This window comes from Molothrus ater, chromosome Z, assembly GCF_012460135.2.
Source record: "Molothrus ater isolate BHLD 08-10-18 breed brown headed cowbird chromosome Z, BPBGC_Mater_1.1, whole genome shotgun sequence".
Taxonomy (NCBI): domain Eukaryota; kingdom Metazoa; phylum Chordata; class Aves; order Passeriformes; family Icteridae; genus Molothrus; species Molothrus ater.
This window is the reverse complement of record NC_050511.2, coordinates 45,549,652-45,576,094: the sequence shown is the minus strand read 5'-3', so window position 1 is coordinate 45,576,094 and position 26,443 is coordinate 45,549,652. Positions and strand designations below refer to the sequence as shown.

Genomic DNA, 26,443 nt, shown 5'->3' with positions numbered 1-26,443 from the left:
AAGGGCGGCGGGGCGGGGCCGGACGGGGCAGCGCCGAGCCGAGCCGAGCCGAGCCGAGCCGAGCCGAGCGAAGCGTGCCGCACCGCGCCGAGCCGCGATGGAGGGCGCCGAGACGGCCAGCCTGCTGGGGGAGCGCAGCCTGGGGCCGCCGGCCCGCTTCAGGACGTACCGGCGGCGGTGGTTCCTGCTGGCCGTCGTGTGCCTGCTGAACTGCTCCAACGCCATGGTGAGTGCGGCCGCCTCTCCCGGCGCGGGCAGCCGCTCCCCGCAGCCGGCCTGGGCTGGGACGCTCCTCCGGAGTGCTGGGGAAGGGGGCGGCCGCCGGCAGCCCCGGGTGCCCGAGCAGCAGGCGGAGGCGCAGAGCAGACAGGGCACACAGCCCTTCCCTGCCGCCTCGCTGTGCAGCAGATCTGGAGAGCAGGTCTGGCCGCTGCTGCTGCTGCTGGTGCGGAGGGAAGACGGGCTGACATGGCTCGCCAGAGCCAAAAGCACCTCCTGTTTCTTCCTAGAAGCAGCCAGGCAATCCTCAGGGCTCTGCCCCAGTGCCCTGTCTCAGATCCACCCCCTCATCCTTGGAGCACCCGAATCGGTTGTACGTGCACAGTTCGGAGAAGCGCCAGCCTGGCCGTGCCTTACGGACGGAATAACCGGGTTTTACTTTTGAACTTTGTCGTTCTGGTTATGACTTAGGCCTTCACGCTTTCCTTTCTGACCGGTGGGATCCGGGACACCGAGGGGTGTGGCGGGGGAAGGGCAGGATGGGGCGGGAGGGTGTGTGGGATCTCCAAGAGCTCAGCAGGAAGTACCGCAGCGTCAAGTCAGCCTGGGATGAAGCAAAATGTGTCCTGGAGCACAGCAAAAATTGCTGCCGAGTACACTTCGTATGCCATGGGGAGACAGAGAAAGTATTCATCGTCTCTGAGGGTCACATGTTTCTAGCCTAAGAATAGGAGAGCAGTGTTGAAACGCCATGGGAGAGGAGCTGGAGTTAACTGCTGCATTGCTTGCCTGCGACAGCAGATTTATCTGGTCAGGAAAAGAAGCAAGCTTCCTTTCAGGGTCTGTTGCATATACAGAACACTATAGGAGTGATTATACACTAAACGGATGGTTGTATGAACTTCTTTTTGCCTAGTCTGCCTTGTTCTGAGAGACTTGAAAAAATTGGATGCCAGGTCATACCCCACCTGTTGAACTGATTTAAATTCAGTAGTTCTAGAGATAAACCCATAAAGCTTCCTCATATCAAGGCTTAGTATATGAAAAAGAAGCCCGGATCTTTGCTCATCAAGTCATTGAGGACATTGTTGATAATTATCAGACTGATGTAGAATTATTCATGTTCTTGAGGATTACTATGCTGTGAATGCAGGCTGTCTGGCAGACAAGATCAGGCACTGCAACCTGCAAACATTTAAATGCTTTGAAGAATGATTAGGTATACCGTGATGCAAGAGTGCTGGAGTAGAGAAATGGAAAAAACATAGTGAGAATTTGGCTGTATATGGGGAAAAAAATTAATGCACCTTCTCAATGGAAAATCAGTATATCCTTTAAGAGTGTAAAAAAGTGTACTGCAGAAAGGCCCCACTGCTTGCTTGCAGTTAAATTGGCACAACAGAAGAACATTATGTGACATGAAATAAACCCTGTAAGTGGACAGTGACAGCATGGGTGAAGGAAACTGTACCAAGTCTTTTTCAGGATGTCTTGTCAGATTTTGACTTTGCTGAAATCTTAAAGGTGAAACTTTAAGAAACAGAACTTTTCAGTATATCTGCAAGTATTACTGTGTCCTCAGTGTGTTGCTGAAAACTTTGTAGCCCTGGAAGAATGACCTGTTCTGTCTCCTTTGTATCTTGACAACTTCCTGACTGCCCATAATACTATTTTTCCACGGTATGAAATTAGGCCAGAACTTTACAACTTCAAAACTGGGTGCCTAATAAGTATCCTAGAGTGGAATTATTGTTTCTAAGCCATTGCAAGGATCTGGAATGGCAACTATGCTAACGTATAAAGTTGTAAGCAAACATTTCCTGATGCTAAAGTTTCTTCTGAATGTTCCTGATAAAAATCACATTAAAATGGATGTAGTAGTTGAAAGTCCATGAAATCAAAGTGGTTGGTTGCTATTTAAAAGTTACAGATGAAAAGATTAATTAACCAGTTCTGTGATGTGAAAAATTGCCCTGCAAGTTGTGTCATCAATTCCTGTGCAGATGTTGCGTGCAGCATTTTGTTCTATGTACATCTGTGTAAGGCTATCTGCAAATGCATGTAGTGAGGACACAGGACTTTTGAATTGTCTAGCTTGAACCACATTTGCTGGATCCAGCTTCCAGAATGATGCCTTGTATTCCTCATTCTTGTCCATAGACATGCAGTTTTCTATTAGTGACCTTTGGTGCCACTAGCAGTGGCAATCAGGAGACAGTACTGAGTGGGGGAGACTTTCAGTGTCAAGGAGACAAGGTAGAAGCAACTTAACTGCAGGACAGCACATTTGGTCATGCAGCAAGTACAGGCTGAGAAAGGAGTATTTCTTAGTCAGGTTTAGAGAGTGATTGAGCAAAGCCAGAGCAGACCATGTGGTGATGAAAGAGGCACTCTTCCCTATATCCTCCTGCTGTTTCATCGTGTGAAATCCTTGCATTAACTGGAGCAGAGTGGAGTTAATATGATATAGAGGCTTTTACACCAACGATAAATATAGCCCCTTACTTGTGCTTTTATTACTGGCCTGAGTTTAAAAGCCTCTGTCTCTCCCTGCTGTACAAAGTGGGTACTACCTTATCAAGAATTTGTTGTCATTTCCTAAATAGGGCTATTCTGGGAATTCCTAACGGACAATATAGTGTAAAAAACTGCTGCCTTATCTTAGGAAAGCCATAAGCAGACATCAGCATAATATACTTGCTGCCTGAAGTCGTGTGCAAGGAGGATGTTGTGACCACAACTAAACTTAGATGATTTATCCCCAGCTGTCTCTTGCAGCACTGCTGATGGGGGGTTGACATAACTCTGCCTGTGGTTTCTCCCCAGATTTGTTTTGCCAAACTTCCACTGTGGTTTTGAGTATGATTTTTTTCATCTGAAGGCTTAATGTTTAAGAGTATTCATGCTGTGCTTGCAACTGCTGTAGCACATAGCTCCTCCCTTTTTTCCTCCTTCCTGTGAAGCTGCACAGGTGGGAACTTCGTGTTTCACAGGAGGGACTTTCTCTTGCTTTAGCACCGGAGACACAGAAAAAGACAGAAGAATGAAACCAAGAGTGTTTACTGCCTGGTTCTGTGCTCAGCAGCATGAGCAAGCTGGGAGGGAGCAAGGGAGCAGAGGGTTGGCGCTAGCTCACGCTTGGCCAAGTGGCTCCTGACTCACTAAGTGGAGGACTTACACTACCACTCAGTGTACTTGGGAGAGGAAGGAGAGCTGCACAAGTGGAGCCTGGCATGCTTCAGGGCAGGGTGCACATGCTCCTCACCCACACCTGTCTGCTCCAGCAGTGCCCTTATAGATACGCGTGTGCACACAGCTGCTGCTCTTTTTTCCTGCTACTTCTCTTGAGAGCTGTAGAGACTAAAAGAGACATCTTGGCAAGAATCTGGCCTTTTCTGAAGATCACACCTCTGTCCTAATGTCCTAAACTCCTGTGTCAGCATAGGTTCTTTCAGCTGAGCACAGGGGCTGTTTGCTTCCAAGCTGTGTGTTCCTTTTAACCTTGAAGATGAGGACTCTGGTGTAAGGGCTTCATCATCCAGTTTCAGGGGAGAAAGAGGCAGCATCCATGTCACAGAAAGATCTCTTACATCACCTTGTAAGCTGTCTTCAGGCACATGAAAGAATGCATGCTGGAGTTGGCAGAATTGCTGTAGGCGAAGCCTGTATGGGGACTGGCGAGCTGTGCTGGTGCCTGTTACGAAGCAGAAATTCCCATTTTATGCAAGACAACCCCCTTGGCTCCTTCTTTCAAAACTGCACATAAAAGGTACTGCGGGGGCATTTCTACAGTCTCATTCTATAGTCAGCTATACAGTATGCTAGACAATGAAAAATACTCCATCTAGCAACCTTTGCTAGCTGATACTGCCACTGACATGGCAAAGTGGCCTGAGTCCCACGCTTCCTGATTGCATATGCTTGCCTTTCTGCAAATACTTTCCACTTTTAGAATCTTGATTTGTTCATGAGGAAAGCAGGCATTGATTACCAGCTTGTCTTTTGTGAAGAACATGTCTGGCACTGCTTTTGTCAGGGTTGTACTTGGTTATATGTGTGGTGCATCAATGTTGCTGCACTTTGAGATCCAAAAATCTTGCATCTGTCATGTATGCCATTTCCATCATATGTGACAGCTCACAGCTGTTGCTTACCAAAGTGCAGAGCCTGTGTGGAGTCCTGCCTTCAGGCACCACCTTGCTACCACTGTAGACAGAGAGCTGGTGTCTCATAGCCTACCTCCTGCAGAAATGGGAGGAAGGACAAACACTGGGCTCCCTTCAAATGGGTGGAGGGAAACCAGATCCTGCAGGTGAAATTGGTCCTGGAGAGTCTGTGTGGGAGTGGGAACAGTGAAGGCAGTAGGGTGGAAGAACTGAACCAGGAAAAGATGGAGTTGTAAGGGGAATGAGTGCAGGAGAAAAACAAAAGAACTTGATCTGATTCTGGGAGGAAGAGAGTGGGACACCTGTAAACCCTTACCTGTCAGCTAAGGGTCTACAAGGATATCAGAAAGGACAACATAAAAACTTAAAAATGGAATCAGGATGAGAACAGCTGTAACCTGTTTTGATTACAGGAATGCCCATGCAGGCCTGCAGTTGTCATAAGATCATGATCATAGAATCATAGAATGGCGTAGGTTAGAAGGGACATTAAAGATCACCTAGTTCCATCCCTCTGCCATGAGCAGAGACACCTTCCATTAGACCAAGTTGTTCATCAGCCTGACCTTGGACACCTGTAGACATGGAGAGTCCATAACCTCTCTGTGCAACCTGTTCCTGTGCCTTGCCCACCTTAAAGTAAATTTCCTAATATCTAATCTAAATCTACCGTCCCTTAATTTAAGGCCATTCTCTGTGGTTCTACCACTGTATGCCTTGTGAAAAGTCCCTCTCCATCCTTCCTTTCAGCCACCTTTAATGAAGATTAAATCTCAGTTAATGGAGAAGGGACCAGGCAGTCTCTGGCTGGTGCAGGAGAATTAAAATGTCAGCTAGAAGAAGATTAAAGCAGAGGGCAAGAGAGCTGAAAGTGGAGCCAGAACCATTCCCAACATCGGTATTAGTCAGATAGTTTGAGTGTCAGTGCCCTGGCCCTGGTGCAAGCCTCATTGTTAAAGAAGATGTGGAAAGGCCCTCCTGTAGCTGAGGATATGAGTTGACTGTGGGTAGAAAACATTTCTGTCCTTTTCTTCTAGTGTTGGGGCATGGCTCCCCAGTCAGGCAGCTGTGTGCAGTGGGAGTTACAGCTGTACCCCAGTGTCAGCTGGAACAGGCTTGTGGATCATCAGGGTCCCTTCTGTTCTCCTCCTCAGCTGCTGAGCACAAGTTTTTATAGTGAAGAGTGTATGTATACCTGCTGAGGTATGTATTCCAGACCAGACTAGCAAGCACTGGAGCTTTTGCTATCTTTAAACCTAAAACCACAGTGAGATGAAGGTGTTTCTAAGGCCTGAGCTCAGAAGAGGAGTGTCGGAACTAAAATTCCTGTCTTCTTTCTGGAGAAGAAACGTCCAATTATTGGAGAAGAAACTCCAATAAGCATCCATTATTACATTTGCTAGGTGCATATCTGAAAGGAGAGAAAAGTCCATAACTAAACGCTGAAGGAGCAAATACCATGATCTCAAACATCAGTGAAATAATGATTGATATTGGATTATACTACAGGAGGAGCTGCAATTTGAAAACAACTAATTCAAAATCTATGACAGATTGCTGGGGAAGGGAGTTTTGACAGGTGTCAGGGGATTGAGCTCACAAACTCATTGTGGCTTTTTGGCTTGCAAAGGTAAGAGTCCCTGTGATTTAGTGGCTCTGCATGGGTGTGGGAACCCAGAACATCCCTCTGGCTGTCCAGAATGGCCAAGACCCCTGCCAGGGGTCTCAGAAGCCCTGGCACAGAGCCCAAAACACCTGTGGTTTTGATTATGACCCGTGGAGCAAATTACCAACCTTATATGAAGATCAGCAAGCCACAACAGTTTAAATAGAATAATAGTGAAGTTATCACAGGGTGGAAAAGTAGATTTTGGGGTTTCTGGAATGGGGGTTCAGGAGGCAAGATGGAGGGATCTGGGTGTGTCCAGCCTTTCTCCTTCTTCTTTTAGGCCTCCATCTTCTGCTGTGATGTTGGCACTTTTAGATTGGTTTAGAGTAGAAGCTCACTGTCAACATAGGTGATAGGTAATGGAAAGAAATTATAAACATTGTGTACGTAGTTTTTAGTATAAAGACATAACACCGCCCCGGGGGCAGGCAGAATGCCTCGGACTGTCTTGCTGAGCAGATCTTGGCAGGACAGGAGAAAGAATTTTATAGATAAGATACAATAAACAACCTTGAGACCGAGAAATTAAGAGCCCTGACTCCTTCAAGCACTGGTCTGGGAGAAGAGACTTTTGAGCTCTTCTCAGGGTCACTCTGACAAGCTAAAGATCCCGACACATGGGCTTCCATGTAAATATTTTGATTAACTTGCCGTGGTCCAGAAAGTGAACTGCTGCTGACTTTCATCATTATCTACTCTAACTTGTGCCAAATTGAGAATTTTGTCAAAGTTTGCCAAAAGGTTTCATTAATTGTAGCACTGGCAGGGCTTTGAAGGGATATAAGCTGTAGTAGGTGAGTGAAAATTGCTTGCCAGCATCACAGTCAGGAGTTGACCTTTTGGCATCTATTGAGCTGCATTTGGAGAAGCTCATGTGAGCACAGATGAAGCAGTGCAGTGCATAGCAAGAACTCATCTTGATGCCTTCTGCATCTCACACTGAGGCTCTGGTTTTGTGTGGCCTCTCAGGCAATAGAGCTGCATGCAGCTTGACCAGACCACAAGGGTGTATTTCCACAAAGTGAAGCTTGTGCAGGGACTGAAAATTGCAATGACTGAGCAACCCTGCAAGAGGTAGGGTTGTTTCTACTTTCTTTATCTGTTCCAGAAGCAACAAGCTTCTGGGGTCTGACATCCTGTAACCCCAAACGTTGTCTCTTCCCTTGTATCTGTCACTGTGATCTGCAGTGGTAAGCCTTGATACAGGCCATGCAATTAAGACTTGGACTTGATGGTCCTTGTGGCACCCTTCCAACTCAGAATATTCCATCATTCTGTGATTCTGTGGTTTTGGTGTGCCAAAGATTAGTGAAGAAAATGGCCCTTGGAGAGTGCTGGAGGCCAGAATCTCTCTCTGTCTCTGTTCTGTATCCTTGGAGCTTACAGGACTTTGATCTCACCAAGAGAGAGCTGCATCTTCTTTACCGGCTCTACGTGAGGGGGCTTACCTCAGGGCAGCCCCTATGTAGGTGCCAGCCTTGGCAATGCAAAGTTTCAGAAAAGCATGTTGGATAAGGGCTCTGGCTTCCAGCAGAAGAGCTTATTAACTGCTGTGGGTGAAGTTACCATAACTGGGAAAACCAAAAGCAGAAGGTGGCATACTGATTGTGTATTTCCCTGTGTAGGCAAAACCCCACAATGCCACCTCTTTGTTGTAGGGGCATTTACTGGCCTCTTTGACTACAGTTACAGTTTGAGCTCCATTGCCCAGTTCTGAATTTCTGTGTTAGAACAACACATGGTAAACAATGAAACATACTTTTTCTCTCCAGACCCATAAATAGACCCACTTCCTATTTTGAGGGACAAGCTGCAACTTTCCACCCTCCATGCTCTCACATGGATATGCTAGGACTGGAGCTCTTGCTCAGGATAGGAATTCGGGGCAGCCCCTATGCTTGGTTTTCTGCATGAAATGGTTTTAATAGATCTAATGGAATTGTGCCAGTGCTTGGTCCCAGATCACCTAGATGCATACAGTCACTGAACAGAAAATGCTGTGCTTTGGCTAGTGGCATCACTTTCCTAATGATGTAATGCATGGTTGATCATTTTGCGTAGAGGAGCAAGGGGGTGAAAATGTACCTGAAGCTGGCTTACAAAATGTATCATCTCTTTAATTGTTTCCTGGTAGAGTGTTTCATCACCACCACCCCTGCATAGAAGGCGTTGAGGAACACAGAAGTGCTGTTGTTGGAAATACACAGCTGGGATTTGTTTAGCAGCAGTTTAGCATCCCATAAGCAAACTAATGCTCATGTCTTAGTCATGCTTGTAACATCTAAACAGTTACATTAGCATTAAACAATTAAACTCCCTTCCCTGTCTGATGGAAGTCTGGAAAGTGACCTGGATTCATCTCCTTGTTGTCTAAGAGTACAGTTTGCTTCTGCACCTAGCATCTTCCTTCACCAGGCTGTAGAAGCTGAGTAAACACCAAATCCGTCCCCTACCAGACCTTTAAATGATGTCACATAGGTGTGTCTGAGCCCAGCATGCTGATTCAATTCTTTGAATTGAATACAGGAGGTACAGCATGGCAGCTCCTTTCAGAAAAGAAGAAAGGGCTGATGCTAGGAGTCCTTGCAAGGCTGCTGAGAATATATTCAAAACTTCTCTGTTACTACCATTTACTCATTGCCTCCCTGCTAGGGGAAAAGCCTAGCTAAAGAATCATTTGTGTGTGGCTGTTGTCACATCATGACTCTAGGGAGAAGAAAAGCCCATCTCCCCTCTGCTCCTGTATAATGTGACAGTTTTTATGGTCCCTATCATGTAAGAAAAAAACCCCAGGAACCCTGGAAATAACAAGAAACAGTTTGTAAGAGCACACCTTCCCCTGAGATTATCCAAGCCTTTTTCAGTTACACGTAAACGCCACATCTGATGCTGGGTGCAGGATGCAGGCTGTGAAGAGGAAGCTTGTGATGACAAAAGGGAGTACCTGGAAAGCAACTGTGGCTGTAGTTCTTTTGTAGAAAGCTATAACTGAAGTTTTTGCTGACATTTCTGCAAACTTTATAATCTTGAGTATTCAGCAGCAGCAAGATCATCCTCTAACAGTGAGGCAGCCTGTAATCGACATCATTGAATGGTTAGGCCATTTGATAGGTTAAACCAGTCTTTTTGAAAAGCGCTAGGATGCATCTTGGCAAAGAATCTACAGAAACATCCTCTAACTTGCAGTACCTCATTTTCTTTCTCATGGATGTGATCTCAGAACCTGATTTTAGGATCAAGCAGTTCTTGTCATTCTCATAAGAAACCAGAAGCAGACAGGAACAATGAAATCAGTGTCTACAACAAAGTTTAGGGAGCTGTGTTCAGATATGGCTGGAAGAAAAATGTGGATAGTTGTTGAAGTACCTCTTTTGTGTGTACCTCCCTGTTATGTGTTCTAATACATTAAATAATGCAATCTCTAGGTAATTTTATATCTGTTGAGTGTGTCTTAGAAGGCAGGGAGTAATGTATCTCTTGGCTGACACATAGTAAAGTTGTTCTTACAAGGCCACATCCAGGTATTAAAATGGAACTGAAACTACCAGTCCAAGTTTAAGGGATCTTAGCTGTAGAGAGGAGGTGGCAGATTCTGTTTTTTTATGCTAACACAGAATGAGTCCATGTGGTTTCCATCAGGTAAGTAAGTGTGTCAGAGCCAACCTGTTCAACATGGGGACAGGAAAGGTACTGACTTCTACTTTTGCCAGCCTCCAGCATCAGGACTAGGGGACTGGGGATGAGGCAGTGAAATGTAAGGGGTGCTCTGGGCCAAGTAACTGCAGACACTGAAGGTTTGAAATTTTATTACCAGCCTTAACATCACAGTTTCAAGGAGAGACTAAGACAGTGAGCCTCCTCAAAACTCAGTTTGAGGGGATGCTGAATTACTGTTCTGTTGGGGGTGTTGATGCTTACTGATTTTTGGTCTTTGTTCGGCAGCTCTGGCTGACGTTTGCTCCTGTAGCTGATAAGACAGCTGCTTACTTCCACATTTCCCTGGAGACAGTCAACTGGCTCTCAATGGTGTACCTCCTCATCTCAATCCCATTTGGTCTGGTGGCAACATGGGTCCTTGACAGCGTGGGGCTCCGCTGTGCTGTGAGTTGAAGTGTTCTGCTTCCCTGAGGAAATTTCACCTAGAGGTAGCAGTAGAAGCACAAATCAGTAATGTACATGCTTTGAATAGGAGTCTTCCCAAATGCTGCAGAGAATTAGCACGTTGAAAGCTCTATTCTAGATCAGTAACATCACCTCTGTGGTGATGGTGGAGAGAGCAGTGGGAAAAGTCAGAATAAAGTTGTATGCTTGCCTTTTCCAGCTTTAGCTTTCATTGTCTTAGCCAACTGACAGGGACAGATATTGTGAACTGACTCTGTGAAGAGCTTTCTGTAATTGGGTCAGATCCGCTATGGAAAAGTCTTAGCACCACAATTTTGTTGTCTGGGCCAGTTTAAGGAATAGCAGGACAGAGTGCAAGCAAGAGACCCCTGTCAGGTTAGAGCTTGGCCTCTGCTAAGCCAGCTTGCGATCTGTACACAATCCCAGAATTGTGTTGTGGAATGCAGCAGTGAAACATTAGTATGCTAATAGAATAGAAGAAGATTTGCAGGATCCATAAGCTGGATGGTTCATTGCCATTATCCTTGGATTGTCACAGCAAAATATGGGTGACGGTGCAAACTGATAGCAAGGTGTAATTAGCGAACTTCAGATTTCTCATCAATGTGGTTCTTACATGGGGCTGAGACAGCCACCTTGCTCCCTGTCACCCCAAGACACTCCCTAAGGAGGCGGGTAGGATCAGGAGCATCTCACAGTGGCCCAGAGGGGTGGGGAGGGTCTGCAGGCAGTGATTACTAGCACACAGTGTTTCCTGTAGTGCGTTTGAGACCTTGCTCATGCTAATCCATTGTATTAAGTTCTGCCCTTCAGGCTTCAGCACGCAAACCCTGTTTGTTTCTGCTCACCTGCAGGTGGTCCTGAGTGCATGGCTGAACATGGTTGGTAGCATCACCCGGATGTTCAGCGTTCTGAAGTTCCTGAGCTTGGGTTCCCAGAGTTACTGGTACCTGTTTGTTGGACAGTGCTTCTCTGCATTAGCACAGCCTCTTATCATCTTTTCACCAACAAAGCTGGCAGCACTATGGTTCCCAGACCACCAGAGAGCAACAGCAAATATGATTGCATCAATGTGTAAGTGATAGCTGCAAAGTAACATTGCTGCCTCACAGAACTTGTTAGCAATTTGTTTGCCTTTCAGAGGTAGCAGGCAGAGGAAGTCCTTTGTACTTCAGCCATTTGCCCTTGCAGATACAGCTTCACCCAAAAGTCTTCTAGTCATGTGCAACAACACAGACAAACAAGAAGTGGATATAAGCCACATCCAGGTGCAGTGCTCACCACCCAGACTCCTAACCTTCTTTCTCTCTTCCAGGACCAGGTTGTCATCTTTGCCTAAATATCACATAGGGTGACGACAGCCCTTAATGTTACTAAGATTTAGGGGCCCTAATTTTTCAGTTTCTTAGGAAGGTGTCTTAAATTGCATTGTAGTGCCAGTGGTCACAGTTGCTAAGTTCTGTAACTGGATGGAAGGGAGGTGAGGCTGCTGTGGCAATTTTGCCCACCAGTTCATCCAGTAGGAAGGCTGAGCACATATTCCTAATTGGTATGTATGCACACACAAACAAAATATACTTGTCTGTCTGCACAAACATGTTGGGGATGCTAAATGGCAGGACTATCCATGCAGAAAGCACACTTGCCTTGCTAAGTGCCTGGAATCTGGGAAACTGGATAAGCAGATAAGCTTGCTCTAATCACATTCCTCTCTTGGCTTCTTGGGCACAGATCGAGACAGGATACCACACTTGATAGACCTGTTTCCTCTCTTCATGTGACACTTTGCCCAGCAGCCAAAGAAATCTCTTCCTCTTTTCTCCAAGGACTTGAGAGGTGCTCCAAAAACTGGGCTGGTTCACTGGCTCCAGCTGTGAAGCCTCATAGAACCTCTATGTGTGTGGCAGCCCCATCTGTCCTTCCCTCAAAACAGCCAGCAGCTGCCTTCCCTCCCCATTGCCTTGAAGCTGTAAGGAAGGGTTAGGCGTGGGGAATGAAGAGCAGCCCTATGCAGCTTTTCTAATGCTGCTGCTGGACTAGAGCATGGGCACTGTTGTTTAGCAAGAATGGATCTATGGTGTCAGAACGAATGAATTATTTTTGCACTGCTTTTCCTAGTGCTGAGACAGACCTTCACCTTCGTTGCTGGAGAAGGAGCTCTGTTGTCAGTGTGGCATGATACAGGCATTACCAAGGACCACTGGGCACTCAGTGCTTCACTGCCCTGAAGGACTGCAGCCTGCAAACAAAGGGCTCCTTTAAGTGAGAGAGCAGCCAGAGAAGCTAAAGAGCATTTTATTCACAAAGCCTCCTCGGTCTTTACAGAACCAAATGAATCTAACTATGACAAAGAACAAACCTGAAGAGCAAGGAACAGTGGAATCCCAAGACCTGAAGCTGTTCAGTGTCTGGTGTGTTGGGATGTCAGAGTGCAGGCTGAATGGTGATGGTTGTCTGCTGCAGCACCTGCATGTTGCTCTACGGAAGGCTTCCATTAATAATGCCTGGTTACATCCATAATGTCTGCTGTACAATATCAGGATTTAATTTCAAGAAAATTTAAATACTGTCTGGAAGGAGGATCTGCCGCAGCCCCAGTCTTTTAATCCAGTTGTCAGTTAACTCATGGCAAATGTCATTATCTCAATGCTCTTTATGCCCTGTCTATTCAGTCTTGTTGCACCTGTCTGTCAGGTAGTTATCAGCTCTTCTCTACTTTGTCTTGAAAGACCAAATGGCTCCCACCCAGGCACTTTACAGCCAAATTTCCCTTTGCTTCTTCGCACTTGTCTCTATTCTTGCTGTTGCTGATGTGAGCTTTTTGTGTCATCTTGCTCCAATTTATCAGTGCCCACTTCCCGTGTAATTAATGCTGAGCAGCACTCAGAATTCCAGTTCCGTCAGTATCAGTGCTGCATACAGAAACTGGTTCCACATCCTCCTGCTGTTAATGCCTATGGATAGGCTTCCATGGGCTTTTGTGATAAATATGAACCTTGCACTCAGGATCCTGCTGAGCAGCTGAAATTACTATGACTCAGTTGTCATAATGATTAATGACTCAGCTTAAGTGTTTGTTCTGCCCATCACTTGTAGAGACTTACTCAGAGAGAAGCAGTGCAGGACCAAGAACTCATCCCCTGTGAAGATCACAAGAAATTCTCTTGTGTCAGAAGGAGAAAGAGTTGTCTGAGTGCACTGAAGTGACCTTTGCTTCATTCAAAGGAGTCTTCATTTACTGAAGTCTGTTGGTATATCACTTTCTTCACCCTGAAGAGTTCCAGTGCATCAGGATCACTGACCACAAAACACAAAGCCCCACTGTGGAGTACTGCAAGCTAGTCCACCAGGATCCCTCCATCATAATGTATAGTTGATTAACCCAGTGTCTTCCTTTCCATTCATAATCTAGGCCATGCAATAGCTCTTCCCAGGAAAAGAAGGCAACTGAAACCATGTAATTCCTCAAGTGGTCTCAGTCCTTTCAAATTTAGCCCAATGCTCACCTATACCTTTCCAACCCTCATCTACACTTTCTGGAACTGCTTCAGTATGTTGATAGCTCATGGAAACAGCTGACTAGTTTACAGGCCCAGTTGCATTTTATCCCAACAGAGAAGATGCAATCCATCTCCTTGGAAACTCTGTTTAATTGTTTCCATGTACTTAGAAGCAGGTAATATTTCACCGGCATCATAAGCTAGTACTTTCCCAAGCACAGAGTAGAAATGCTACAGTTGTGTGCTATAGGATTATTAATGATGCCTCAGCATCATTATAGAACAGACAGGGGTGGAAGTCACCTCTTGGGATCATCTTGTCCACACCCCTGCTCAACCACAATTGTCAAGACCAGGTTGCCCAGGTTTATGTTGAGTCAGGTTTTGATTATCTCCATGGATGGAGGTGTAGGAGCTTATCTGAGCATCTTGTTTCAGTGCTGAACAGCTATCACAGTAAAGAAGTTTATATTCAGGTGGAGTTTCCTGTGTTACGCTTTGTACGCCACTGAGAAAAGTCTGCTTCCATCTTTATAATTGCTGATCAATGTTCTTTTCTCCAGGCTAACTAGTCCCGGCTGTCCCAGGCTCCTTAGGTATGAGAGATGTTCCAGACCTTTAATCATGTCTTTGGCCCTTGACTGGACTTGCTTCACTAACTTGGTGCCTTGTATCAAGGAACCCAGCATTGGACTTGGCACTCTATGTTTCTCACCAGGACTTAGCAGAGGAGGAGGATCATGATCTTCCACCTGCTCTTCCTCTTCTTCAGCATGCTGTTGGACACCTTTCTGCAAGGATTCATTGCTAGCTTATAGTCAACTTGCAATCCACCAAGACCCCACGTCCGTCTCTGCAAAACTGCTTTCCAGCAGCTTCTCCAGGCTGATCAGTCCCACTTCTTTTAGTGGCTCTTCACATGACAGAAGCTCCAGTCCCCTAATCATCTTTTCTCTTTTCTGGACCAGTAAATTCATGTCTCTCTCACACTGGGAACCTGAGAACTGCTCACAGTTCTCCAGATGTGGACTTGCTAGTGCTGACAACACTGCCTAATGCTGAGCCCAGGATTGTGGTGGTTTTCTTTATCAGAAGGCTGTGTTGCTGGTTTATGGTCAAGTTAGTGTGTACCAGGACTCCCTGCCCACTCCTCCTCTGGTCCTTCTTTGCAGAGTTGCTTTCCAGTTGGTGAGTCTGAAGGGGTACTGATGAATGAGTTCTTATTCTTCCCGAGGTGCAGCATATTGTAGTCACAAACTTCACAAGGTTCCCTTCTGCCTATTTCCCCAGTCTATTGTAGTGCCTATGAGTGGCAGTACAGCCATCTCTTCTGCAAGTCACTCCTCCCATTGTCACATCATCTGCAAACTAGCTGTGGGTGCACTCTGTCCTATCATCCAGGTAAACTGTATGGCCCCAGTATCAACCCCTGTGGTGCATCACTGATGACAGAGCTCCAGCTGGTCTTCGTGTCAGTGATGACAATCCTCTGGGCCCAGCCATTCAGCTGGATTTCAGTTCATCTCACTGCTCCCTTGTCTAGACAGACAGTACTTCCTCAGCTTGTCTGCAAGGTTGTTATGGAGACAGTGTCAATTGTTCTTTCCTCATCCATCCAGCAGTCATTTCACTGTATTAAAGCTACCAGGTTAGTTAAGCATTTTTCCTTTTCACCTTTTCATCCCTCATGTCCCTGTAAATGGTGACAAGGATTGATTATTCCATGACCTTCCCAGGGAACAAAGTAAAACTGAAAAGCCTGAAGTTCCCTGGATTCTTTTTCTTGTTCTTCTTGAAGATGGGAGTCATATTTGCTCTCTTCCAGTCCTCAGGAGCCTCTTGGAATTGCTTTTAAAGGTAACCAAAAATGGCCTTGCAATGGAAACAATCTGTTACTTCAGCACTGATGTGTCCTATCAGTCCCATGGATTTGTATGTCTGGCTTACTTAATGTTCTCCAACCTACTGTTTCTCCATTGAGAGTAAGTCTTTATTGCTTCAAACTTTACCTCTGATCCCAGGGCTGAAGGTCAGTCTTACCAATCAAGAAGAGGTGAAGAAGGCATTGAATTCATTTATGTTTTCTGTGTCCTTTATCACTGAGTCTCCTGCCTCATCCAGCAGAAGGCCCACATTTCCCTTTTGCTGCAAAAGTGCTTAAGGGTACCTTTCTCATTGCCCTTCACCAGGCTCACCAGGCTGGCTTTGGCTTTCTTAACCCCATCCCTGCATGCTAGTAGAAAAGCAGCTTTACTTGTTTGACTATTTCCAGAATGTTGCCTTAACATTAAAAAATTGTTGCCTGCAATTTTGGATGTTTCCAACCTGAGTCCCAGGAGTGCTGCTTCACACACTGCCCAGCTCCAGCCCCATAATAATGCAACTGCCTCCTCCTGTACAAAATCTGCAAGATTCTCTGCTGCCATGTAATTTTTGTACTAGATAAGTAGCAGAGATCATGTTGTATACCTGCCTGGCCTTTGCAAATGAAATGTAAAGGCTTGAAAGGTCTCAGGAATGAACCCAGTGTGACTTTTTTTGTTCATGGCCTTTTGACAAAGAAAAGTAATGGCATCCTGGTGACCCTCCTAAAGAGCATTGCCAGCAGCTTGAGGGAGGTTGCCTGTCGGCATCTGAAGAACTGTGTCTGGTTGTAGATTCCTATATATAAGAAGGATATGGACGTATTAGTGTAAGTGCAGTTAAGAAGCCACTAAGACAATTAAGGGAAAGGAGCATCTGTCATGGCAGCAGAGGCTAAGAGAGCTGTGGCTGTTCACCCTTGAGCAGAGGAATCCTCTACACAATGTATACATGCCTAATGGTATAGGGGAATAAAGAAAAACACCTCTGTAACTCCTGCTATGTAACACCAGGACAGATGACATGGATTCGCCCATTTTAATTTTGTCCCTTTAGCTTGACATTTACTGAGACAGCCTTGTAAGAGTGAGGACATCATAGTCCATAGTTGAAAAACAGTTTACAGGAGTTAGGAGTTGAAGGGAGATGGTTTTATAGAATGGATTTCATGCAAGTGAGACAACAGATGTGGCAAGAGTAAGATCACACAGTCAACTTCTCCAAATGTTCCCCTCCTGGTTCTCCCTATATATGCCTTATTTTGTCCTTGTTCATTACAGTGCTGCACACTGCAGCTGTGATGCTGGCAGGCAGTAGGGGTGGATACCTGATTCTGACTGCTTGCATGAAAAAAATATTTCTCTTCTATTTCCTTCCAGCCAATCCCTTGGGCATTCTTATAGCAAACTTGTTGTCCCCTGCACTAGTTCCTGAAGGAAAGCACATTCCATTGATGGTAAATGAGAACTGCTTTAATCAGTCAGCTGGGTTGATTTGGGTCCAGCTGATTTATTTGTTTGGAGGTGGTGGAGCTGGAAAGACTGGTAACTTGTCTTGTCCTTCTGTTGCATAGCTGGGTATTTATGCTGTCCCAGCAGTAACAGCCTGTGCTCTAGCAACTCTGGGGATTCGTGAGAAGGTCCCACCAACGCCTCCATCAGCCAGTGCCACCAACTCCAACTCACAGCCATTCTTCACAGGGCTCAAAATGGTAAGTGTTGCAACCTAGAGACTGCCATGCTGGAGTGAGGGATGCAGCCCTGCAAGGAGGGGATATGCTGAACAATCTGCCTACAAGAGACTCTGAATGCCCCTCCTCCAAACCTGCCATGGAAGCCCCTTAAAGGAGATCAGTATTCCTTCATTCCTCAGGGAGTGGAAGCTGCTCACAGCAAAGCTGCAAGAGACACTGTCTGATCAATCACCTGTGGGCTGGCAGTCGTTCAGATAGCTCAAACAGGCAGACTTGGGCTTATCCAAGAGGACCATACAACTTGAATCTTCTGAACAGATGTGGTAACAGTTAGGATAGCACATGGCAAAGCAAAGAAGAATTTGAGCACTGAAGACTTCCTCCCTCCCTAACATGGTCCCCATTGAAACTTGTCCTCTGGCTGAATTGCCGGGACAAAGCCACACCTTGTCAATGATCATGGGGTTACCTTGTCAGCAATTTCAACTGAGGAGTCAGAGCCACTGACCCTCAAGTCTGCTGTCGCAGACAGGCCTTTTTCCTCCTCCACTTATTTACATTAATTTCTTTTTTTAGCTCCTGAGAAACAAGCCATACATCATCCTTGCAGTGTGTTTTGGAGGAGGAATTGGGATGTTCACCTGCTTTTCAGCTCTGCTGGAACAGATCCTTTGTGAAAAGGGGTATTCAAATGTGAGTCTTCTTCCTTTTCTCCCCACTGTCCACATTGTCTATGATACAGTCAGATTGATATTCCCTCATAAAGGACTCAGAGCAAAATGAAGACAATTTAATATGCTGCAGTCTCATATCTTATTTGCTCATGTTATCTAATATAGATTAAGCAGCAGATTAATCCAGAACACAGTCAGACTCTTAGTATAATAGATGACCTGCATTTTCATTACTGCCCATGGCCAGGCTCCCATTTGCAAACAAAAATTTTTTCAGGAAAAAAGAATATTGTGATTTTTCTAAGCCACTCCAGAGCACTGCTTATGCAGCCTTCTGTCACCTACTCCAGAGTAGAATGGGGCCCAGGCAGGCCCTAGAGTGAAGTCAAAGACCAGCTGATGCAAGCACCTTTTCCTCTTTGGACAGATTTACATGAAGCCAGGGCAGTAGAAGAGGTCAGTGGTACTGTAACAGCCGTTTCTTCATCCTTCTCATGAAGCAGGTGCTACTTTTACAGTTCAGCACAGTATGTGCACAGCTGGGTCCTGCTGCTCTCCCCCTCCTGCTTATTAGGAGGCCCCCCCAGTTCAGGCGTTTCCTCTCAGCAGGCTGCACTTCAGTTCTGGTATATGTATTGCCACGGGGGTCCTCTTAAAACACCTCTCCAGCTGTTACATATGCACATTAACGTGTCTGGCTTCTATCCACCCCCTCTTCATCTCCCAGATCTGATGATATCTGGCTCAGGGCTCTATAGCCAGGTCACATTTTGCACACTCCATTGGCTTTTAACTGGAAACCTCTTAAAATTTGCAGCCTTGCTTTATGTGCATCCTGATTTTGTCTCTGTGTGACTGGCTTGTCCTGGCCCTTTAGCCCAGAGAAGCTATTCCATATACCCTTTCCTTCCAGTGCCACTCAGGGTCCCAAAAATGCTTTTCCAAGTTTGTTAAAAGCTTCTCTGCTTTCAGGATTGCTGTCTGCATTTGAGTTCTTATGGAGCTCAAGAAGTGCTACAAGCAAAGGGCAATCACTGCAGGCAACAGAGCATGTACCCTATCCTAGCCACTGCTTACTGCCTCCCTAGTTAGATTTTGACTCAGCTGGTGTCTCCTCTAACATGCTTTGGGTGTCCCAGTGCAGGTCCCTGGTTAGAAAAGGGCCAGGAGGGTAATTATAGACATCAGCAGGTACCAAGGCAGTTGGGCCTGTTGTCACCAGTATGGACAAATCACCTGATGGCCCCTGGAAGAGCCCTGTGGCGCCAGGCTGGAAAATGTAATGCCAGGGACCTGCTATAGCTCTGCATCCAGCCTCCCTTGACAAGTGTCCAGAGACTTGTCATCCTTTGGGAGTGCTGTCACCATGCTGCCCCCACACACTTGTAAAAGCACCTGGACTCTGTCATTTGCTACTCATAGCCCTCTGATGGCCTCAGCTACTGCAATGGGCAAAGAAGCTTTTCCTACCTCAGTAAGTGAACCACTGTTAGCTGGCAGATGGGTCAGTGACATTAAAACGTCTTTCCTAACTGCTCTAGTTTCTCATTACTTGTTCTTCTGCCCTCCAGGATTTTGCTGGCCTGAATGGTGCACTGTTCACAGTCTGTGGTTTGTTGGGTGCTTTCCTGCTAGGCATGTATGTCGACCGGACAAGGAAGTTCATAGAGTCCACCAAGATCAGTTTCTGTCTGAGTGCGCTTGCCAGCATCATGTTTGCAGTGGTAAGTTCTCCCTTGCATTGTGCCATTCTCATGGGCTTATTTCTGTTGCTATCTGATTAATCATCAACTTAAATCAAGGTCATTTGATGTCATGGTGTTTATTAAGCCCTGTGTTATGCTTTGGGATTATCTCTTTGGGCTAGGAATTTCTTATTTTAAAGAAAAATCCTTTACTGAGGATTTGACAGTCACTGTGGAGCCTGAGACAGACTGAATTGGGATAAAGATAAATAGGCATAATTTTACTTCTCCATACTGGATCACCATTTGCTTACTGACTCCTGAGACCATTCTTTTAAAGAAAAAAAAAAAAGGGAATTGCTAAGTATTTATATCACAAAAATGAACAAGAATGTCATATTTTTCCAACTCCTGCCTTTAACAGTGGTAAGTATTAGGGTTGTGACATTAGTGGGAAGGACCTAGTTATATTCTAGTTCTGAAGTAGTTCCTTGAGAGAGACAAGAGAGGCAGAAGAGGAAAACACTTGAATTCAGCCAGGAGAGGAATGCACAACCTGGAGACTTTACGCCCATGAGGCCAAGTTACAAGTACTGCACTCAAGCACAGCCATTGCCAATGGGAGCCATCACACAGCAGGAATCTGATCACAACACACAGCACCACAGAGGACCCAGAATGGTGCAGGTTTCTGCTTTCCCAGCAGTCTTATCCTGTGCATTTCTCTTGTGTGATAAAAAATCCAGACTTTCACTAGAGGGTGATCACACCTTCCCTGGGACCAAGGCCCCAGAGATTGTAGTTCCATTTGGAAGAGACAGACAAATATAATGCTTTTGTCAATGCAGGACAAGGTGCCTAAAGCACACCTTGCATTTTCCCTTTTTATTTTCTGGCATTTGTTTTGAGGATGATCTGAATACAATCCAGCTTGCAGGGACTCAGGTGAAGCACTGAATAGGTAAGAGGCTATGTTGGGAGCAACAAGCAAACCTATTCCTCCTGCCCTTCCCTCCTCACCTTCATCCCATCCAGAAGGACTGTTAGTTCAAAGTGGTAGAACAAAAATCACCCATTCAAATCTGTTTGATCCCTTTGTGCTTTGAACTCTGATTCCAGACACATAGAGTTTTCCTTGACGTAACCAGTTTAGCTGGGCCAGGTTTGCTGCCATCCCAGGACAGACACCTTGTGCTCCTCTCTGGGAATTTATTACATGGTGAAGGAAGGAGGTACTAGCAGCATGGCTGCAAAGTACTTTGTCTTTAGTAGCATTGGCTGAACAAGGTCATGCTCTTCCCTCTAGAGTTAGGGACAGGCTGTTCTAGGCACTAAACTAATCTCCAGGTTTTGTAAATGTTTCAGGTGTTTTTTTTGTTTGCATTTTTGTTTGGATCTTTTGATGTTAAAATCCTAGTGTTACAAATGTGTGTCTGACTGATTTTCCTTATCATTGAGCTGCAGCAACCCAGAATTCTCACAAGTAATCTAATGCAAACATAATTTCCAAGATACTATGTTGCTTTGGGACAAAGGTGTGTGTTTCACTTGGCCCTAGAGAGATGTTGAACGTACTACTGGTAAGTTACTGACCAGTGAAGTTACTGTAGTACAACTACACCAGTGCTTTTCAGATAATTCTGCTGATCCTCTCCTTACTTCAGTTCAACAGACACCTCTCCATTTTGTAGCCTTCTGTTGACTTTAGAGGGCTGAAAGTAAAAAATTGTTTTCAGGAAAAGGTAGGGAATATACTGGTGAGCCACCCCCTGAGACTTTCTGCAGGTTAAAAGTTCAGAGACTTTCTGCAAAACAGTGCTGGCATTGAGATTTTGGTATTGTTTTGTTTTGCCTACAGACTTCTCGGTTCAGACATCAGGCCATCACGTTGGCCATCACCAGTTCACTCTTTGGTTTCTTTGGTTTTGCCATCTACCCCATTGCCATGGAGCTGGCTGTGGAGTGCTCCTACCCCGTAGGAGAAGGTACATCTACAGGCCTGATTTTTGTTGCAAGGTAAGCAGGCAGATTAAATCCAATTGAAACGTGAGCTTGGGTTCCAACACTCACACACACACGCACAGGGATGTGGGTGCAGATAGACATATCAGTGCTTGCCGTCCTGCTGAATGTCTTTCTGGTGTCTGTGCACATGCCCCTGGCAAGGGGAGCTGGCTGGCTAAGCCATGAACTTGAAGAGCTAAATGTTTTAAAAAGGGAGGACTCTGTGGAAGAGGCCAAGAAAAGCAGTAGGGAAGATGAAGGTCTCCCTTGGTTGGCACAAAGTATGATTTAACCATGCCCAGCACCACCTGCCTCTGAAGTAGATGGGGGCTACATGGCTAATAGAGGCACCATTCCCACAACAGTACATGGATGAGTCAGTTCCCAGTGCTCTGTTGAGGGACAGTGACTGTCCTTCCAGTTATCAATTTACCTGCCTAGGGCTGCCTCTGCATTTCAGCAGGTATGACTTGCTGGAGCTCTAAGCAGTGACACCAGTGATATGATGCTATGTGTTTGTGTCAGGAGGAGGTGCAGCAGCAAGAAACGTCAGTGAGGGGCATCAGACACTGCCTTTGAAGGCTGTTGTCTCTTACTGGTTGTGGACTTAGTGACTGCTGCCAGCCAGCTGTGAATGAGGAGGAGGCTGAAGCCACTGCCTTTTTTATATCCTCAGTCCTGCAGTGAGAAGTGTTTCCAAGTCTCTGCCTAGTGAATATGCCTCAGGTTTTTGACAGGTGTAGTTCAACACCTGCTCGCCTTTAGAGGGAGTATATAGTGATCCTGCCACCCTAGCCCTCTGTCTGAAGTTGACCTGGACACCCTGTGGGACAGAACCAGTTAACCAAATGCCTGGGCCAGAGGAATCCAGCAGTAGCTTTCTCTGCTAGAAGGACCATGCTGCAGAAAGAGACATCATTCTCTTCCAGCTGGGGAAGGTGGCCCTGTCTGCAGCACTGGTACCTCAGGCAGGTAACATAACTGCATGTTGTCTTCTTCCCACAGCCAGATTGAGGGTGTGATTTTAATGATTCTTCTACAAGCTCTCACTGTCCGTGTTTCTGAGGATCCATTTTCCACCTGTGCCCTTGACCAGGATGGAGCCCTGGACTGGACAAGTAAGTATGTTCTTGGAAATGATGCTGGACACTTGGTTGCACCCCAGGTACTCCCCACTCTTCTCCAGGTCTCAGTGTGAGGAACCCTGCAAGTCTGATTCCTATTGTAGAATATCTTCTAACCCCCTTTCTGAGTCTGATGGTGCACTCCTTGTTGCTCCTGCTAAACCAATCCTGCAAGATTGAAATAGAAAGAACTCTACGGTGCCATGAATGCCACTGCTAGCTCTGGGTTAAAATTTCTCTTGCAGTCACCCTGCAGAGGCTTGAGTTTCATAAAACTGGAAAGCAGCTGTTCTGAGGGGAAGACACTGTCCATGTAGCATAGCCAGGGCAGGTTTTCATATCGGAGGCCAAGGTTACAAATGCTTTGACTGAAAGCTACATCCCTTTATTCTGCACAGACAGCTGCCTGTATTTGAGCTTTTTTCTCACTTACTCCAGATTTCCCTTCCTTTCCTAGCTGGTCAGAAGAGACAGCAACTGAGATCAACAGGAGCACATAAGTGTTTTCAGTGCAGGCTAAACCCTAGTCTTGATCTCTCAGCTGGTTCATGCCACCTGGGGACACCGCTGAGCAGAAACTCCCCAGAATAAGGTCTGCTAGCTGTAAGGGATCAAGGCTTTGTAATAACTGTCCCTGAAAAGCAATCTGACTGCTTCACCTATGAAAGTCTGCAATTTGCCATTTAATCAGATCAGAGCTGGATCTTGGGATTAGGTACCCATTCATATTCCTTTTGTGGTCTGATACCTACAGGAAAAAAACCTGTGGAGAAGGAGATGAAGATGTTCATTTGGGACACTGGTGAAATTAGAACTATTTCCAGGCTTTGTTGCATAGTCTTTTAGATATACTTTTTCTTTCCCTTCAGAAAAGATTCTTTAAACAGAAATTTGTCATCAATAAAAGTTCATGTTAAGCATACTTTTCTACATGTTGCTCTCAGATGATATTACAAGAAGCACTATCTGTGTGGAGCTGTTCCCTTGTGGAGCTCAAGTGATTTGATTCAATCTTTTTTGTAATGTTTTTCACTAACCCCCAGGACGCAAACGTGTACACTTACAGAGGGACACACACTCCTACAAGCACAGTGTCTGCTCTGATGTAAGACCTCCAGCCTGGGGGGTCATGCAGAACAGTGTTCTGGAAGCCTTCCACATTTTAAGTAAATACTCTTTCTATGCCAGTGGTAGGTAAAGCAAGACTTGTCTGTTACCAAACTGGTGATGTCCCACTATGGTCTGCACCCTGTCCTCAGGGGTACCCTTTGGCAGGAGGTCAGACAGAATGTGTTGTTTTGGGGAATTGGCCTGTCCATTTCTACACCCATGGGGAGTTTTGGCTTCACTGCCTAAAAGCGTATCTCTCTCACAGCTCCGGTTCTGGTGCTGGCTGGCCTCTGCAGTGGTATGGCTTGTTTCTACGTCATCTTCTTCCACACTGACTACAAGCGGCTCCATGCTGAGACAATCAGTACTGATTTGGTCAAGGCAGAAGATGCAGTGACAGCACATGTTCCTGAATCCTAAACAGGCCAAAAGGGGATGCCAAGGGCCAGGACTCAGACTAGTGGGCATGGACCAATCCTGAGCTGGTACACTGGGATATCTGTGTCATGTTGCACAATAAGCAAGGACTAGAGCAAATAGCACCTTTGCTGTACATCTCTCAGTCTTGTGTTTATTTGGGGATCTGGGCTGTTAAGGGCTGTCCTGCCAGAAAGGTCAAAGTGGCAATGGACAACTATGCTCACAACTAAAATTTTTAGCTAACTTGATGCAACCTAAAGAAATGCCACAGTGGAGGGTAGCATTGTATTTCAGCCATTTTTAAATTTTCATGTACGTGGATCAAGGGTGAAGGTTTCAGAAAGATGGAAGCTGTGCCTACCACAAACCCAGCGGAAAACTTCTATTTAAGGACTGTGTTACAGCATAACAACTCTTCCATTCATGTTGGAAGTAATTGTGCCTTTTAACTAAAGGACAGTAGAAGCTAGAGCATCCTTCGATTCCAGTGGGGATATGTAAGTATGTGATCTGTAATGGAAGTTTGTTACAATAAGTCACTTTGTCTTCTACAAGAAAAGAAAAGTCTTGCCTGTAGTGCTGCCTATAAAAGAAAATATCAGTAAACAGCAGAAGTTAAATACAGCAGCATTTCTCACCCCTCTGCTTCCCTGAAAAATGCTGAGACATTCAGGATTAGCTTGTTTTACTTGGGATTCTGTTTCTTCACCTCTCTTGCAATTTCAGTGGTTTAAGTTTCCACAAGAAGATGAAATTGCTGGTTTAGTATTAGACTAATGTCATGCTTTCCTATAAAGGATCACTCCTTTGGGAATGACACTGTAGTGCCTGGCATGATGGAAGCTGGCAGAAGAACTGGCAATGGTGACACTAGTGCAGGGACTTGTCATAAGTTTCTGCAGGTGACAGGGGCTTTGGGGAGGAGACCAAGTAAGAAACAACATCAAAAAACACCTGTTCTCTCTGCAACTGACATCTGTTCTTTAGTGTTAAATGAGATGGGAAGCGACACAAAAGATCCCATTTGGAGTTCAGTTACACTGACAATTACAATGGGCACAACTGGATTTTTCATTTTACAGAACTTCCACGGCAGTGTAATGTCCTGCTTTGATTTCAGGTCTAGGTGTACTACCTGAGAAATTCTTACTTTATAACACTTAGGGAATCTGAGTACTTGCTGATTAAGGGACTTTGATGCAAATTGAACCTGTGAGTAAGTTCATCCAGTCCAGCTAGAAGACAGTCCCAATGCCAAGAACACACTGTGCCTGAGGAACACTGTACAAAGGAGCTCTATCAGTGCCTGAACTCTCTCCCCCATTAGCAGCTGGAAGGCTCTCCCTTTGTAAAACACGTTTGCATCCTTCTAAGGAGCCTGCTTGTTCCTACAGCTCCAGCTATGCTCTCACTAGTAAGCACTGATGTTTGTCAAAAGGAGCAGGAAAGAAGTCTGAAACCAAAGTGAAACAAGATTGTTTAAACCTGTCAGAGGAATGAGATATCTGTCTTTTGCAAAACTAGCTGGTCAGTTCTGCAGCCCTGGAACTAACACACCAAACAGATTAACGCCAAATTTACCTGCCACTTCTGAATTCCACTGTACTGGGAAGCAAGAAGCACTTGATACTTTATAATTTTATATATTTACAAATGTTTATGGTTTTTTTTTAATAAAGGGTGGTTTAAGAAAGGATTAACCTCTTCTCACTGTATCATCTTTTAAAAAGTATTTTATAGATGCAAGGGTGTGTTGGATCTGCAGCACAAAGCATAGGCCCCTGTATTTGCTAGATGCGCTTACACTGACAATCTGTGAGGTATAATCTCAGAATAATCTCAGATTCTTAAAATGACCATGTGAAATTAGCTGTAGGATAAACTATGGTTAGCTCTGTTTTGAAGGATAGGTTAAAGGAGTAAGGAGATACTGCTAGCAACTGTCTCCAAAACCTGCTGTTGCCCTGGAGAGAGAGTCTGCCTTGCACCAGCTGAGACACTATTATCTTCATCCAAGCACATAAAAGAGATGATAAAAAGGGGAGACTTTTCTGTCTACTAATGCATGAGACATAGAGATGTGTAAGGCTCTTTTTGGATTCCTGATGAGTAGTTGCTCCCTCACTCTATGGTTTGTCATATGCTGACAGTGTGCCATAAAGGTGTGATGGCACTGTCATGCAGTGAGGCCAGA

General features: G+C 45.4%; 1 protein-coding gene across 2 annotated transcripts; it reads left to right on the top strand.

Moving 5' to 3' along the window:
- The first annotated feature begins 20 nt into the window (after positions 1–20).
- On the top strand, positions 21–25,945 carry SLC49A3 (solute carrier family 49 member 3). Of its 2 annotated transcripts, none has more exons than XM_036402973.2 (10): positions 21–226; positions 9,997–10,155; positions 11,031–11,250; positions 16,919–16,995; positions 17,113–17,250; positions 17,809–17,925; positions 19,478–19,630; positions 21,450–21,607; positions 22,601–22,713; positions 23,474–24,082. In XM_036402973.2, exons 1-10 carry the CDS (start codon positions 98–100, stop codon positions 23,563–23,565), a joined length of 1,356 nt encoding a protein of 451 aa, XP_036258866.1. In that variant the 5' UTR covers positions 21–97; the 3' UTR covers positions 23,566–24,082. The 2 variants fall into 2 exon arrangements, with proteins under 2 accessions (XP_036258866.1, XP_036258865.1); XM_036402972.2 differs by lacking the exon at positions 23,474–24,082 and adding an exon at positions 24,095–25,945 and having other exon boundaries at positions 22–226.
- The last annotated feature ends 498 nt before the right edge of the window (positions 25,946–26,443 follow it).